Source organism: Solanum stenotomum, chromosome 3 (assembly GCF_019186545.1).
Source record: "Solanum stenotomum isolate F172 chromosome 3, ASM1918654v1, whole genome shotgun sequence".
Taxonomy (NCBI): Eukaryota; Viridiplantae; Streptophyta; class Magnoliopsida; order Solanales; family Solanaceae; genus Solanum; species Solanum stenotomum.
This window is the reverse complement of record NC_064284.1, coordinates 31,052,904-31,068,179: the sequence shown is the minus strand read 5'-3', so window position 1 is coordinate 31,068,179 and position 15,276 is coordinate 31,052,904. Positions and strand designations below refer to the sequence as shown.

General features: G+C 40.0%; 1 protein-coding gene across 1 annotated transcript; it reads left to right on the top strand.

Annotated features, from left to right (window-relative positions):
• Nucleotides 1-14,045: 14,045 nt before the first annotated feature.
• On the top strand, nucleotides 14,046-15,069 carry LOC125858867 (uncharacterized). Its single transcript, XM_049538652.1, has 3 exons — nucleotides 14,046-14,207; nucleotides 14,269-14,356; nucleotides 14,408-15,069. Exons 1-3 carry the CDS (start codon nucleotides 14,046-14,048, stop codon nucleotides 15,067-15,069), a joined length of 912 nt encoding a protein of 303 aa, XP_049394609.1.
• The last annotated feature ends 207 nt before the right edge of the window (nucleotides 15,070-15,276 follow it).

Here is a 15,276-nt window from a genome sequence, read left to right as displayed (position 1 = left end):
GATATGGGAATTTTATGATTCAATAACATAATAAACATAAACATAATCAATTGACAAGCTTACATGATCAATCAAACCATACCCTAGTTCACAATTTAGGAAGAAGGAGAAATCATGGGTCCAAGGGAGATTTTCATCAAAATCCAACAATAATTCAACATTCCCATCATAAATCATCATAATCAATCATAATAAACCATATTGAAATAATGGAAAACATTTTGGAAGAAGACCCATGTTGTAGATTGAAAACCCTAGATTTGAGGGATTTGAAAACATAATTTGAAGGGGCTTCTTGGGTGATAGCTACCCAAGAATGAAAAGCATCTATACCTCAAGTAAGAATATCCAAGAAATTTGGGGAATAAGTTTGAATATTTACAAACCCCAGCTCCAATGGCTTCTTCTTCTTCCTTGAACTTAGAGATAGAAATATTGAGAGAGGAGAGGATTTGGGGAAATTATTTGGGTGTGTGAATTAGTGAGTAAAAGTGGGTGAATTTGACATAAAAACAATATATATACTACCCCTAAAAATACCCAATACACCCCCACTTAAATTGACTTTAAAGTCCTCATTTAATGGTCCCCCGTCAGGGACCACTACCACCTCCATGAGCCGTGGTGTGGACCACGACCCGTGGTTCCCCTTCTGGAGTTGGGGCAGTAGCCACCAATTTGGAGCACAATGCTCATTTGGCCAAGTCACTTTCACGGGTACCTTCACGTGTCGTGAAGTGTACCGTGACTTATGGTCTTTCCCGTAAAGGGTGAACAGTAGCCACACTTCCTCATGCCCCCAAGCCCTATGCCCAAACCTCCTTTACAGAGGTCTCCACGAGCCGTGGTGAAGACCACTAGCCGTGGTCCCTTCCGTGAAGTTGAGGCAGTGGCTTGGTTTTGGGTGGCCATTTTTCCAAAGGCCAAGTCAAGTTTATGACCCTGTTCACGAGCCGTGGGGTGGACCACGACTCGTGGTCCCTCTCGTGAGGGTGGGGCAGTGTGCTTCTAGCTAGGGGCTGTCTTGGCCTTTGACATTGATTTGCCCCCTTTGTCTTGGCACTAACTCCTTGGTCTTTACTCAAATACCCCTTTTAAACCTTAATTGACTTCAAAAAAATTTGGGAAGTCATTTTATGACTTTTAACCTTATGTTTAGGCTCTAGTTTAACCTGTCATTGTTTTCGGGGTGTTACAGCAGTGCGAATGGTTAAAGCTTAAACGATTAGTCCATAGGTCACAACTTCGAGTCTAGGTTAGGTCCCCCATTAAAGTTTTTTTTTTAAAAACAACTCTCTTTGTAGGTTTGGGGATTTCAATAATTTTCAATTTCTTATTATTTTTTTTTGTAAAAAAGAGTGTAAAAGTTTATATTTGAATCCTTTTTACAACCAATGTTGATTTTTCTTTTGTATAAGTCAAGTGATTATGATGAAATAAATGTGTCACCCCCCGAGCCTACCCCCTGAGCGGGACTGACACTCGATAACCATTGCTGGACCGAAGTGAATCCTTGGCCAGGCTTAACTCATAGCGGAAGACTTACTCAACATAAAATACACTTAAAAACAATCTTTAGAAAATAACATTCAACTTAGCCAAAATGGCAACTCAGATCTTTAAAATCAAACAACTGAAATATCAAGACTAAAGTATTCATAGATAACTGTCTATGTAGCCTTTAGATACTAAGAGGAAATGTCGGGACAAGACCCCGATCATCCTAACAACTGAAATAACCTAAAGCAATAAAACAAAACATAACCAAAGGGATCCTCCGAAAAGCAATGAGGCTCACCAACTGACTCTGAGTGCGCAAATGGATCAACGAGGCAGTAGATGCTGATCCTGATTACCTATATCTGCATCATAAATTGGTGCAGGCCAAAAGGCATCAGTACATTGAATGTACGAGCATGCGAGGGGAAAACTAAACATGACATAAGCATGAAATGAATCTGAAAAGAGTACTTACCTTAACTTTATTCAACTCATGAATACTCNATCAACGAGGTAGTAGATGCTGATCCTGATTACCTATATCTGCATCATAAACTGGTGCAGGCCAAAAGGCATCAGTATATTGAATGTACGAGCATGCGAGGGGAAAACTAAACATGACATAAGCATGAAATGAATCTGAAAAGAGTACTTACCTTAACTTTATTCAACTCATGAATACTCAACTCAAATGCAAAAATAAAACAACAAGAAAGGTGTAGTTTATATGAAGCATTTAAATAGTAATACCAACTCAATTTACTCATAAAATAAAGTAATATAATCTGTGGGAGTTTCTCTAACCGACCAGCACCACTATGAGCTAATGTGGTGATACAACGTCTCGCCCACGCTGCCATAACTGTCCTATAACTTATCGGGATATAGAACGCCTTAACTAAGTGGATCCACTAGTCTATGCTAAAAGCATTAAGGTGTCATCTAAAAAGTATAACTCTTTCTACCTACGATGGCTACATGGTTTATGGAGACTTGAGTTATTATGAACTCATCCCCATATCGATGCTCAATACTACTCCAAAAATATACTCAAGTTATATGTTTTAAAACAATACTCTTTCTGTGTTTTGAGGTAATTACTCAAAACTAGTTGAAAAGCTCTCTTGGAAATCAGTGTTTCCTTTCTTGTTTAAATGTGAAAACCTTTTTAATTTTGGGAATACTTAGTTCCGTATAATCTTTTGAAGAAAAGAACTTTACTCTTACTCTTTAGTCAACTCAAAACTCATGCCTTAAAACAAAGTTAAAACATTTGTAAAAGACTTTTGGAAAACTCTATGGACTTCTCTTGACTTAACTCTTAACTTTCCTTGAATTGAATTATAGATTCAAGGTTCATAATCTCATGTTTATGGATGATTTCAAGATGTGTAGACGTACCTTAGAGTGTAGAAATAGATTAGAAAACTTAGGTACGTTGCAAGGGAACTCAAATGGAAAGAAGTGGGAAAAGGTAGGGGACCTGACGTCCTTGTCGCTTTGAGTGGCACCGGGAGCCAGAGGCAAAACTTCAGATTCTGGGTTGGGGCGCACTGGCTGGCGTGGTACCCTAGAGCCCTAACTTCAGACTTTGTCTTGGGGTGCTCTGATTGGTGCGGTTCCTCAGATGTATTCCCAGTTTTTTGACGATTTTTCTTGCTCGTTTTTCAATTTTGAGCCCTCTAGATTCGATTGGTTCTTTTTCCAAACACTTAGATTCGACTACCTAACTAAAATATTGAAGAATCTACTCAAAACGACATCTTGTTTCATGAATTTAAATCAAGAACTTCTCAACAACTTCAACAAGCAAGAACCCAATAGAAACTTCAAAGTAATCCATCAAGAACTCTATTTCTATACTTTCAAGAACATAAATTTGCTGAAATAAATCATGATTGGTGCGTTGGTGAACGAACCCAAGGCTATGTGATCTCACATACCTCATAGGGATCAACCCTTGACGAAATTCACAAGCCTAGCTTCAAGAACTTGACGATTCCTTGCTTCTTCTCCTCCTTTCTCCTCTTCTTTTCTCTTCTCTCAAAACCCTAACTTAATTTTGTAAAGCGTAAACTGAATCCAATTAGTTTAGACTCCAACTTAATTACCAAAAATGAATTTAATTAATTGGGGTTAAAAGACCATAATACCCTTCTAAAATCCGGTTTTGACTTTCCTTATCTAGACAACCCAACTTTGAATGGCCATATCTCCCTCATACGAACTCGAAATCGAGCAAATTTGGTGGCGTTGGAAAGATAATCAAATATATTTTCTATGGTATCTGATATCACACCTAACTCATCCTGAGCTAGGATTTATTATCATTTCAAGTTGACCCAAAACTCATCCTTAACTTAATTTTTGTCGAACTTTCCATATTTAATTATTTCCAAAAATGGTTTCTTCCAAATTCTAATTCTTTCTAGTTCTTTCAAATAGCGAGGTGTTACAATATATCCCCCTTGGGAACATTCATCTTCAAAGGAGATTACTCTTAGTAGGGTAAGGGTGTAACATCAAATATTCACTTCAACCACCCAACAAGCAAATCTAACACATTAAGCATATCAATTAAAGAGTACTTAGAAGGGAATTAGTACCTTGGTCTGGAATTTCTCCGGGCTCAAAGAGATATGGATATCTTTTCTTCATATTCTCCCCAGCTTCCTAAGTAGCTTTCTCAATAAATTGATTTCTCCAAAGAACTTTGATTGATACTACTTCTTTCGTTCTCAACTTGCAAATTTGGCAGTCTAGAATCTGAACAGAGATCTCCTCATAAGACAAGCTATCCTTGATACCAATATCTTAAGTTGGTATGATAAGTGAAGGATCTCCCATGCACTTCTTCAGCATTGAAATATGAAATACCGAATGGACCGCTGCTAACTCTTAGGGTAGTTCTAACTCATAAGCTACATTACTAATTCTTTTGATATTCTATAAGGGCCAATATACCGAGGACTAAGCTTCCCGTTCTTACCAAAACTCATAACACCCTTCATGGGTGAAACTTTCAAGTATACCCAATCATTTACTTCAAAATCTAACTCCCTTCCCCTAACATTAATGTAGGATTTCTGACAGCTCTGTGCTGTTTTCAACCTCTTTTGAATGACTTTCACTTTCTCCATAGCTTGATGAACTAAGTATGGTCCTATCAACCCATCTTCACCAACCTCAAACCATCCAATTGGAGATCTGCACCTTCTCCCATAAAGAGCTTCATACGGAGCCATCTGGATGCTAGAGTGGTAACTATCGTTGTAGGCGAACTCAATGAGAGGTAGATGTTCATCCCAATTTCCCTTGAAATCGATCACACAGGCCCTCAACATATCTTCTAAAGTCTGAATAGTGCGCTCTGCATGACCATCTGTCTGAGAATGAAAAAATAGTACTCAAGTTCACCTTTGAACGCAAGCCTTTGTGAAAAGATTTCCAGAACTCTGCAGTAAATTGGGCACCTTTATCTGAAATAATCAATACTGGAACTCCATGAAGTTTGACTACCTCTTGAAAATACAACTTGCCATAATCCTCTGTTGAATGGGTAGTCTTTATCGGCAAAAAGTGGGTTGATTTTGTCATTCTATGAACAATCACCCAGATGGAATCATGTTGCCTACGAGATCGCGACAAATCTGTAATAAAGTTCATATTAATCATTTCGCACTTCCATTTCAGAATCTATATATTATGAGCCATACCACCGGGTCTCTGGTGCTCTACTTTAACTTGTTGGCAATTCGGGCACTCAACAACTAATTCTGCAATTCCCTTCTTCATACTACTCCACCAATAAACCTTTCTAAAATCATGATACATCTTTGTGGAACCTAGATGGATAGAATATTTGGAGCTATGAGCTTCCTCCATGATCCTCTCTTGGAATTCATCCACCCTGGTACACATAACCTACCTTGATACCTCAATACACCATCTCCCCCTTGTTCAAAAGCCATTACTTTTTGCTTATGAACATTTGCCTTTAATTCAAGCAAAATAGTATATTGGTCTTGCTTTTCTTTCACTTCTGACACAAATGATGATTCAGCCCCATTCATCACCACTACCCCTCATTCTGTGGAACCCATTAGGCGAACTCCTAATCGTTCAAGTCTGTGCATATCTTTTGCTAATTCTTTCCTGTCTTCCTCAACATGGGCAGTACTACCCATAGACAACCTACTCAAGGCATCAACAACAACATTAGCCTTACCTAGGTGGTATAAAATACTCATGTCATAATCCTTAAGTAACTCTAACCACCTCCTCTATCTGATATTAAACTCTTTCTGGCTAAACACATACTGAAGAATCTCATGATCGGTGAACACATCTACATGAACACCATAAAGATAATGACGCCATATTTTCAAAGGAAAAACTACGGGAGCCAGCTCTAGATCATGGGTTGGATAATTCCTCTCGTGAACCTTCAACTGTCTGGAGGCACAAGCTATAACTTTGACATTTTGTATTAACACACANCAAAGCAAAAACTACGGGAACCAGCTCTAGATCATGGGTTGGATAATTCCTCTCGTGAACCTTCAACTGTCTGGAGGCACAAGCTATAACTTTGACATTTTGTATTAACACACAACCCAAACCAACTCTAAACGCATCATAATATACAACAAAACCTTGCGTACATTCTAGTAATGTCAACATTGGGGAATTAGTCAACCTCTTTTTCAATTCCTGAAAGCTTTTCTCACAAGCTTCAGACCATCGAAACTTCACTGTTTTCTGAGTCAACTTAGTCAAAGGGGATGAAATAGATGAGAATCCCTCTACGAACCTTCTATAATATCCGGCCAACCCTAAGAAACTCTAAATATCAGTTGGAGATGTGAGTCTGGGCAAATTCTGCACTGCCTCTATTTTCTGAGTGTCAACTCTAATCCTATCACCGGAAACAATGTGGCCTAAGAATGCCACAAACTATAACTACCGGTTCCTGTCGTTAAAGAATACCCAACGGGGAAAATTTTTGGGCCGAAATTTTTTTAGTAGTAACTTAGGATTTCCCAACCTAGTCCAGATTTGGACGAAATCAAAGTCAGTAAGGTCTAGAAAAATATGGTAACAATTGGATAATCTAATTATGATTTTGATCACATGAGTAGATAGCTAAGACGTTAAGGAACCCGTACGACTTTACAGAACTGAATTTGGGTGAGTAGAACTCCCAAAACTGATCTTAGCGTGAACAGGTAGTTTTTGAGTGTCGTTGGTTGAAGGTCTGTTGTGAAATGGGGGTATTGGAATTATTAAATTTTCTCACTATTATGTGCAAACCTCTATGAAGGGGAATTTGTACCGCTAGGGCAGGGCCACTGTAGTTGGGTGAATATCACTGTGGCGGGACAGAAGCGACTCAAGTAAAAAATAACCCCAAAAATGTTTTGTTTTGCACTTTTTGACTTTCAGAGCTAGGAGACGACCCCCGATGCATTTTTGACTATTTTTCACCATTATTGAGGCCAAAGGTAACGTTTTAACTCCCATAATCCATTTTTTGATCCGTAGAACATAATCTAATGGGTAATTATCGATGGAGGAGGGTTTTTATCTAGAAATTATGCTGTTAAAAAGCCCTAATCTGGGTATGGGGATCAAAGGTTTGACCTAGGATTGATATTATTGATATAATCCGGGTAATTATTTATTATTTTTTGATTTCTGGGTTATTATGATTGTTTGTAGACCAGGAACAAGTGGAACGAATTTGAAAACGGAAGAACCAAGTTTCTAAGGGGTTTCAAGCTTGTTTCGAGGTAGGTGATGGTTGTGATTTCATGTTGTGTGATGTATGTTTGTTTTTTCTTCATTATAATACATGTATGTATGTGAATGTTGCATTATTGATCACATTAATTGTAAGTGAGGATAGATGAATAATGAATGCCATGAATCATGACTTGATTGTATGATTTGAAAGTATACTTGTGATTGTGATTGTGGCTTGTTGAATGGATCGGGTGTTGCGTTCCGACACACTAACTTGGATTGGTTGCCATGTTCCGACATAAATATGGGATCAGTGGCCACATTTTGGCATAAATATTGGATCGGGTACCACGAACCGGTACACTAATAGTTTGGGTTGGGGTTCCATGAGAGGACCATTGACTTGACATAATCGTATATATTGAGAAATGTGAAATTGTACGTTGTTCGTGAATGATGTGGATATTGTATATGTTCAGTGCATGCATGTTATTACTGTGTCTAATGGCTTATGTATGTTTCACTTAGGAGGATAGCCGCGTGATCGTACCAGTACACTGTGGTTGTGTACTGATACTGCACTTGCTCTTTCTTTGTTAAGTATAAGGCATCTTTAAGCGGCTATTGACATACCCCGTTTAGAAGATCAGTGATCATTTCGAATTCAAGGGTGAGCCAGTTCTTCCGGGCTGCCATGAGTTCTCTTTCTATTTATGTCCACATTTTCGGACTTATACTAGTTCTTTAGATTTCTTATATTTAGTCTGGGGTTGTACCCCTTCTTGTTTAGATTTATGGTTGAACCTTAGATCTTTTTGTTGTTAGACTTTTGTTTGAAGTTTATGGGAACTCCCTATTTCTTTTCCTTAGCATTTAAACCTGCTTTCGTATCTTTAAATTCCTTAGTTTTTCATAAGTTGCTTAGGTTGGGTTGTAGTAGTGGTTCTCCCACCAGAGGGTTTGTGTGGGTGCCAATCACGACGGTCTGGGTTGTGACAAAGTTGGTATCAGAGCCTAGGTTCGTTGATCTCGATGTACCAAAATTGGTCTAGTAGAGTCTTGCGAAACGGTACAGAGACGTCTGTACTTTTCTTTGAGAGGCTATAAGACTTTAGAAAATCTCTCTGTTTTCTCTGGTCTCTTTTCGTGCTATAACTTGATTCCAATTGGTATCTGGCGATTCAAATTTGTATCAATCTCATTCACTCTTCTGTCCGCAAATGGTTAACACTAGGTTCAAGGATGTGAAGACCGTAGCTTCCGTCAATGCTTCGACTGAGGAATATGCAGCGAGAGGTCACAGTCGAGGTAGGGGTAGAGGCCGAGGAAGGGTGATACCTACTAGGGATGAAGCACCGATTGAAGATGATCCCAGGAATGAGCTCCTCTTATGCATCATGAAGGTATCGGAGAATATCGATGTTGAGAATGTAGGACAAAAGGAAGAGGTGCAGGCTGAGACTACATGTGTTCCTCCCATAGATCCAATGTTAGCTCAACAGATCATGTCGTTCTTGAAAGGATTGGTTGGTCCTGGAGTGCTTCCCTCTGTTCAAGTAACTCACGCTCCCGCCAATCCCTCTATTGCTATCACTGTCCCTAAGGTGGGTGGAAATATAGGTAATGATGCTTTCTTCCGTGGTTTGTTGGGTCCTGTTATGACTGGTAATGAGCATGAGATGCTGACTAAGTTCTTGAAGTTGAAACCGCCTGTGTTCTATGGTTCCGAGAGCGAGGTTGCATATGAGTTCATCCTAGATTGCTATGAGAGGCTTTATAAGTTGGGAATTGTCCATCAGCATGGGGTTGAGTTTGTGACTTTTCAGCTTTAAGGTGAGGCTAAGCAGTTGTGGATAGCCTATGTGGAGTGCAGATCTTCAGTTTTACCCCCACTTACTTGGACACAGTTTCATGCTCTATTTTTAGAGAAATATGTGCCTCGAACTTTGAGGGATCGTAAGAAGGATGAGTTCATGGCTTTGGAGCAAGGTGGTATGTCTGTGGCTGCTTATGAGGCCAAGTTCCATGCTTTGTCCAGATATGCTACCCAATTGGTGACTACTGAGGAAGAAAGAATCTGTTTATTTATTAAGGTACTAAATTCAGCGTTGCAAGTATTGTTTGTTCATATGACCTCTGCAGGAAAAAGTTTCAATGAGGTAACAGACTTTGTGAAGAAAGTGGAGGGGGTGAGGTGAGACGGTCAGGCCAAGACATTGCATAAGAAAGGAAAAAATTCAAGCAACTTTCAGGGATTTTACTCCAGAGGTTCAGGGAGGCCAACACTGGCAGCCTGGCCAATTCAGTCCGCTATGCCCGCTTCTACAGGTAATTACTCCGGAACTCCACCTCAGAATTTGATTCAGGATAGCCAGGGAGCCGCACCTTCAGTGGGCAACAAACCATCTTTTGATCATACATATTACAACTGTGGAAAACCTGGGCATATAAGGAGAGATTGTCCCCAGTCGTGCATGTTGGATTCCGTGCAGCAACAATCTAGAGCAGTGGTACCCGCGGGAAATGGTAATAATGGTCGAGGGCGTCCACAAAGTGGGTGAGGAGGAAATCAATGAGGTCGTGGAGGTAGGGGAAATGGTAACACAGGCAGAGGTGCAGTGCTGCCAGGCATGGAAGTCACCCATCACAATTATAAGGCTCAGTGTTATGCCTTTCCGGGCAAGACCAAGGCAGAGGTGTCTGACGCAGTGATCATAGGTACTATTCATTTCAGTGATTGGATGGCTAATGTGTTATTTGATCAGGGTTCTACTTATCCTTATGTATCCGTGCGATTTGCCTCAGAATTTGCTATGATTTGTGATATACTTGATGCCCCATCCATGTTTCTATCCCAGTTGGAAAGTCTGTCATAGTCACCCATGTCTATTGTGCTTGTCCTATTTTGTTTATGGGTTTTCAGACTTGGGATGATTTGGTGATTTTGGATATGACTGACTTTGATATATTCTTAGGCATGAATTGATTGTCCCCTGATATATCGTGAGTTTACGATAATTTTAATACATTTCACTTAAGAGTTATGTCTATATAGGGCCATTTTGTATTGGTATTTATGTGGTTTTTATCATATTTGCAGGAAATAAGTTCAGACGTGGAAGTTGAGAGACATAATTGAAAAATGTGTAGAAAAGGGAATCTATGGATGTGACCTACGGACTGTAAGACTAGTCACACCCCGTAGATGGTAGATATAGATGGGCAGGAAAGGCTGAAGGAAAATTAGGGAATTCTTGACCAAGTGTGGAACCATGGTTGCAAACGACGGACCGTAGGTCGACCTACGAGCCGTCCTGCAAGTCCGTCAAATGATTAAGAGAGGGGGTTCCAATACCTGATTTTGAAGATTCTAAGTATGGAGCTTTGGAGGAGGATCCACAGACTGTGGATTGAACCACGGTCCGTACTGTTGATTCGTCGATTGCGTCAGAGATGAAGATTTTTGAAGTTGGAAAATTTGCCTAAGTCCTAAGCCAAGGAAGGGACCTACGGACCATAGATCAGTCCACAGTTTGTAGGTCAGTGTCGTAGATCAAAACCACGTTCTGAAACATTATTTCCTTACTATGTTTTCTTTTTAGTTGGGACTTATTTTTCTATATATAGGGCATGTAAACCTCATTTTTGTGGGGTTAGACTTTATTACTTTTATTCTAGTTTTTGGCTTTGGAGATTAACTTGCAATTTTAGCAATTCTTGATTTCCTAAGTTCGTTTTGAAGATTGTGACTTTGAAATTCAAGTTGAGATTCTGTGTTTATTCTTCTCATTACGTAAGTTTATGATTTCTTCATCTAAAAATATGAATTGTGTTCTTACTACTATGGGTAACTAAATCCACAACTAGGGTTGTGGGAACCGTGAGCGATTAACCAAGTATGAATAGTAACTAAGTAATTCTTGAATTTTGTTATTGCATGCATTGATAATACTTTCATTTAGAAGTCTTTTTAGCAGTTGCAAACGTTAGAACTCGCCTTGTTGCTACTTGCCGGACCAAAGAGGTAGTTAATAAGAAAAGAATTATCAACATAGATTTAGTGTGATACTATCTAATAGTCTAATGTCGATTGGTGCGAGGGTGAAAACTAAGCCATACATCGATGTGATGTCTAATATGAGGTAAAAGTAAGGGTTAGTAAATTATACACACGTAGCCGGACCAAGGTGCGTGGTGAAATTCTCTTGTTGTCGGACCAAGGAATTAGAGATACCTAACTTATCACTTTGCATGTAATACACTAGGAAATGATTACTATTACTAGAATTACCGCGTTATGAGCTTATGGGGAACACGTACACCCTAGTTTCTCTCTCATCTTGATAACAACAAAAGTTTAAATCTTGTTACTAATTGTTCACATAACTTCCAGAATTTGTTTCACAAATACCCCCCCCCCCCATTAATTACTTGTTTCAGAAATACGTTGACTAAACAAATATAATCGTAAGCTGAATTTAAGTCTAGACCATATTCCTCGTGGGATCGACCCCAACCTACAAGTTGGGTTCTTTACTTGAGTCTAGACCATATTCCTCGTGTAATTTGAGCGTATCAAATTTTGGCGCCGCTGTCGAGGAATAATGCTTTTAGATTAAGTTTAACTACATTATTGAACTTCAGTCAAACATTTCCTAATTTTTCTTTTTCTTTTGTTTTTGTTTCTCTCAGGTTCCTACTCTAGTGTATGCCAAGTACACGGAGCCAAGGTGAACCACTTACTCCCTACGATCCAGAATTGAACAGAACTTTGCAAAGAATGAATAACCAAAGAGTCCCAGTCAATCCTATCTGAGGAAATTTAGGTGATGGAGCTAAGTTGAAGCCTCCGAGGGTTGGTGATGAGAATAATTAGGTTCAAGGTAAAAATCTACTGGGAGATGCATTGAGGGTACATGATCCACCAGGACCAAGACTGCGTGATAACTATAGGGTCAACTTTAATGCTGCTGAATTTGAAGGACCTCTTGTTCTACCCCCTCTACCTCCGGGGCATACATATGTGGTGACCAACGGTTTGATGCAGATCCTTACCGCGAGGGTTTGTTTGCTGGTTTGGCATTAGAAGATCCACATGCTCACGTAGCTAAGCTGAGGAGTGTTTGCAAAAGTTGTGTGGGTCGACCAGACTTGGACATGGATTTCATTGGATTGTGAGTATTCCCTCTATCATTGACCAGCGATGCTGCTGTGTGGTTTACTGAGCTTCTTTATAACTCAGTCTACATATGGGAACAATTAACTGAAGTGTTCTTCGCAAGATACTTTCCCGTGCAAAGAAGCTGAACCACAAAGATAAACCCAACAACTTCGTAACACTACCTGGAGAGTCTGTGAGTTGTTCGTGGGACAGGTTCACTACTTTCATAAGAGGTGTTCCGAATCACGACATTGATGATGAATCGCTGAAGGAACACTTCTACCGAGGTTAGGATGACAATAGTAAGGCGGTGCTTGATACTGTCACTGGAGGTTCATATGGTGAGTGCACTTTTGAGCAAATTGTGGAGAAACTGGAGATTTCCCAAAACAATAAAACGTGGAGCACTAGAAAGTCAGATATTGGGAGAAATACGTTTGCAGTCCAAGCTACAACTAACCAATCTGCTGATGATATTCGTCAGGATATGGCTCAGATGAGGACCGAAATAGGGTCAGTGTTAAAGCATGTAACTAGAGATACTAAAAGGTAAATGTGGTAAATTATTTGACTAGAAATCCACCACCGATTGAGGAATGTTACTAAGAAGAGGATACTTATGCGGTGAATGATCAGACGGGGGGTTTTCGAGCCAACGCCCAAGGTTCCAATAAGGATAATTGGCGCCAAGGTCAAGGAGACCAAGGTCAAAACTATGACAACTACAACCAAGAGGGTCATTATGTTTGGGATGGGAACTACAATCGCGACAACAACTACAACCGGAACAACTATGGCAATAGAAACAATCTGGTTGGGCCTTATGTCCCTCCTCAAAATTGAGAATCTGGTAATAGGGAGGCTGGAGGTAATATGTCACGTATTGAGGATATGATGCAGAAGATGATGAAGAGGTTTGATGCGACTGGTGAGAATGTGAAGGAGATGTGAAATGACTTNACAACTACAACCAAGAGGGTCATTATGTCTGGGATGGGAACTACAATCGCGACAACAACTACAACCGGAACAACTATGGCAATAGAAACAATCTGGTTGGGCCTTATGTCCCTCCTCAAAATTGAGAATCTGGTAATAGGGAGGCTGGAGGTAATATGTCACGTATTGAGGATATGACGCAGAAGATGATGGAGAGGTTTGATGCGACTGGTGAGAATGTGAAGGAGATGTGAAATGACTTGTCTGGTATTGGTCAAAAAGTTGATGCCCATGCAGTGTCGATCAATCATCTTGAGCTACAGACGACTCAGTTGTCTACTACAATAAACCACGTCAACCTAGCACACTTCCTAGCAACACCATTCAAAATCCAAAGAATGATGGGCATTGTATGGCAGTCACTACTTGAGGGGGTAAGCAGACCATTAAACCACCTATACCTTCTGGGGTTGAAGTTGAGTCTAGTAAAAATGATGATGTGATTAAGGTAAATGGAGAGTCTGAGAATGCGACAGAGAAAGAAGCGGAGATAACTCAGAAAGTTTTTCCCATGCCTATACCTCCACCTTATTTCCCACAGAGGTTGGTAAAGAAGACTAAAGAAGGAAAATACCGCATGTTTATTAATATGTTGAAACAACTTTCCATCAATGTGCCGTTGATAGAAGCTTTGGAGAAAATGCCTGGGTATGTGAAGTTTATGAAGGACTTGGTGACTAAAAAACGGGCTGTGAGTTTTGAGGATGATGATAAGTTGCAACATTGTAGTGCTATTGCTACAAGGTCCCTTTGTGTAGAAGAAGGAGGATCCTGGGGCCTTCACTATTCCTTGTACCATTGGGTTGGTACATTTTGCAAAGGCATTATGCGATTTGGGTGCTAGTATCAATCTGATGCCATAGGTTATTTACAAGAAATTGGGTTTAGGGGATCCAGAACTGACTGTGATGCGACTACTTATGGCCGATAGAACTGTGAAAAAGCCTATTGGTGTGCTCCAAGATGTACTAGTATAAGTGGAGTCTTCTATCTTTCCGGCAGATTTTGTGATGCTTGATTGTGATGTTGACTTTGAGGTTCCCATTATCCTTGGGAGACCATTCCTAGCCACTGGGCGCACCTTGGTTGATATGGAGAAATGGCAGATGAAGTTTCGATTGAACAATAAAGACGCAACTTTCAATATCTCTAGGTCCATGAAGCAGAGTAGTGAGCTCAAATCAGTATCTATGGTGACACATATTGTAGAGAGTGGTTCCAAGGTGCCTATTGAAGAGAGGTTGGGTGTTGATCCACTAGCAGTGGTAATGATGAACTTTGAGGGTGATAGTGTTAAAGACTATGACGAATTGGTCGCCGCACTTGATAAGTTTGAATTCTGTTCAAAATCAAAGAGATTGGAGTTAGACATGAAGAATCATGACTCTCCACTTGCTAGACTGTCTGTTAAAGAGGCTCTAAAATTGGAACTTAAGGCTCTACCATCATATTTGAGGTATGTATTCTTGGGGAAAGCTGGTACTTTACCGGTCATCATTGCAGCAGATTTGAATGTGGCACAAGTTGAGGCATTGCTTTCCGTGTTGAAGAGGTTCAAGCGAGCTATTAGGTGGACTATTGTGGACATTATTGGGATTCCTCCTAATATTTGTTCTCTTAAAATTCAACTCATGCCGGATCACAAGGCTAGTATTGACCACTAGAGAAGACTAAATTTGCCTATGCAAGAGGTAGTTAGGAAGGAAATCATCAAGTGGTTGGATGCTAGAGTTATTTATCCCATTGCAGATAGTAGTTGGGTGTGTCCTGTTCAGTGTGTGCCCAAGAAAGGTGGGATTATTGTGGTACCTAATGAGAGAAATGAGCTTGTTTCGATGCAGCCCGTGACTGGATGGAGAGTCTACATGGAC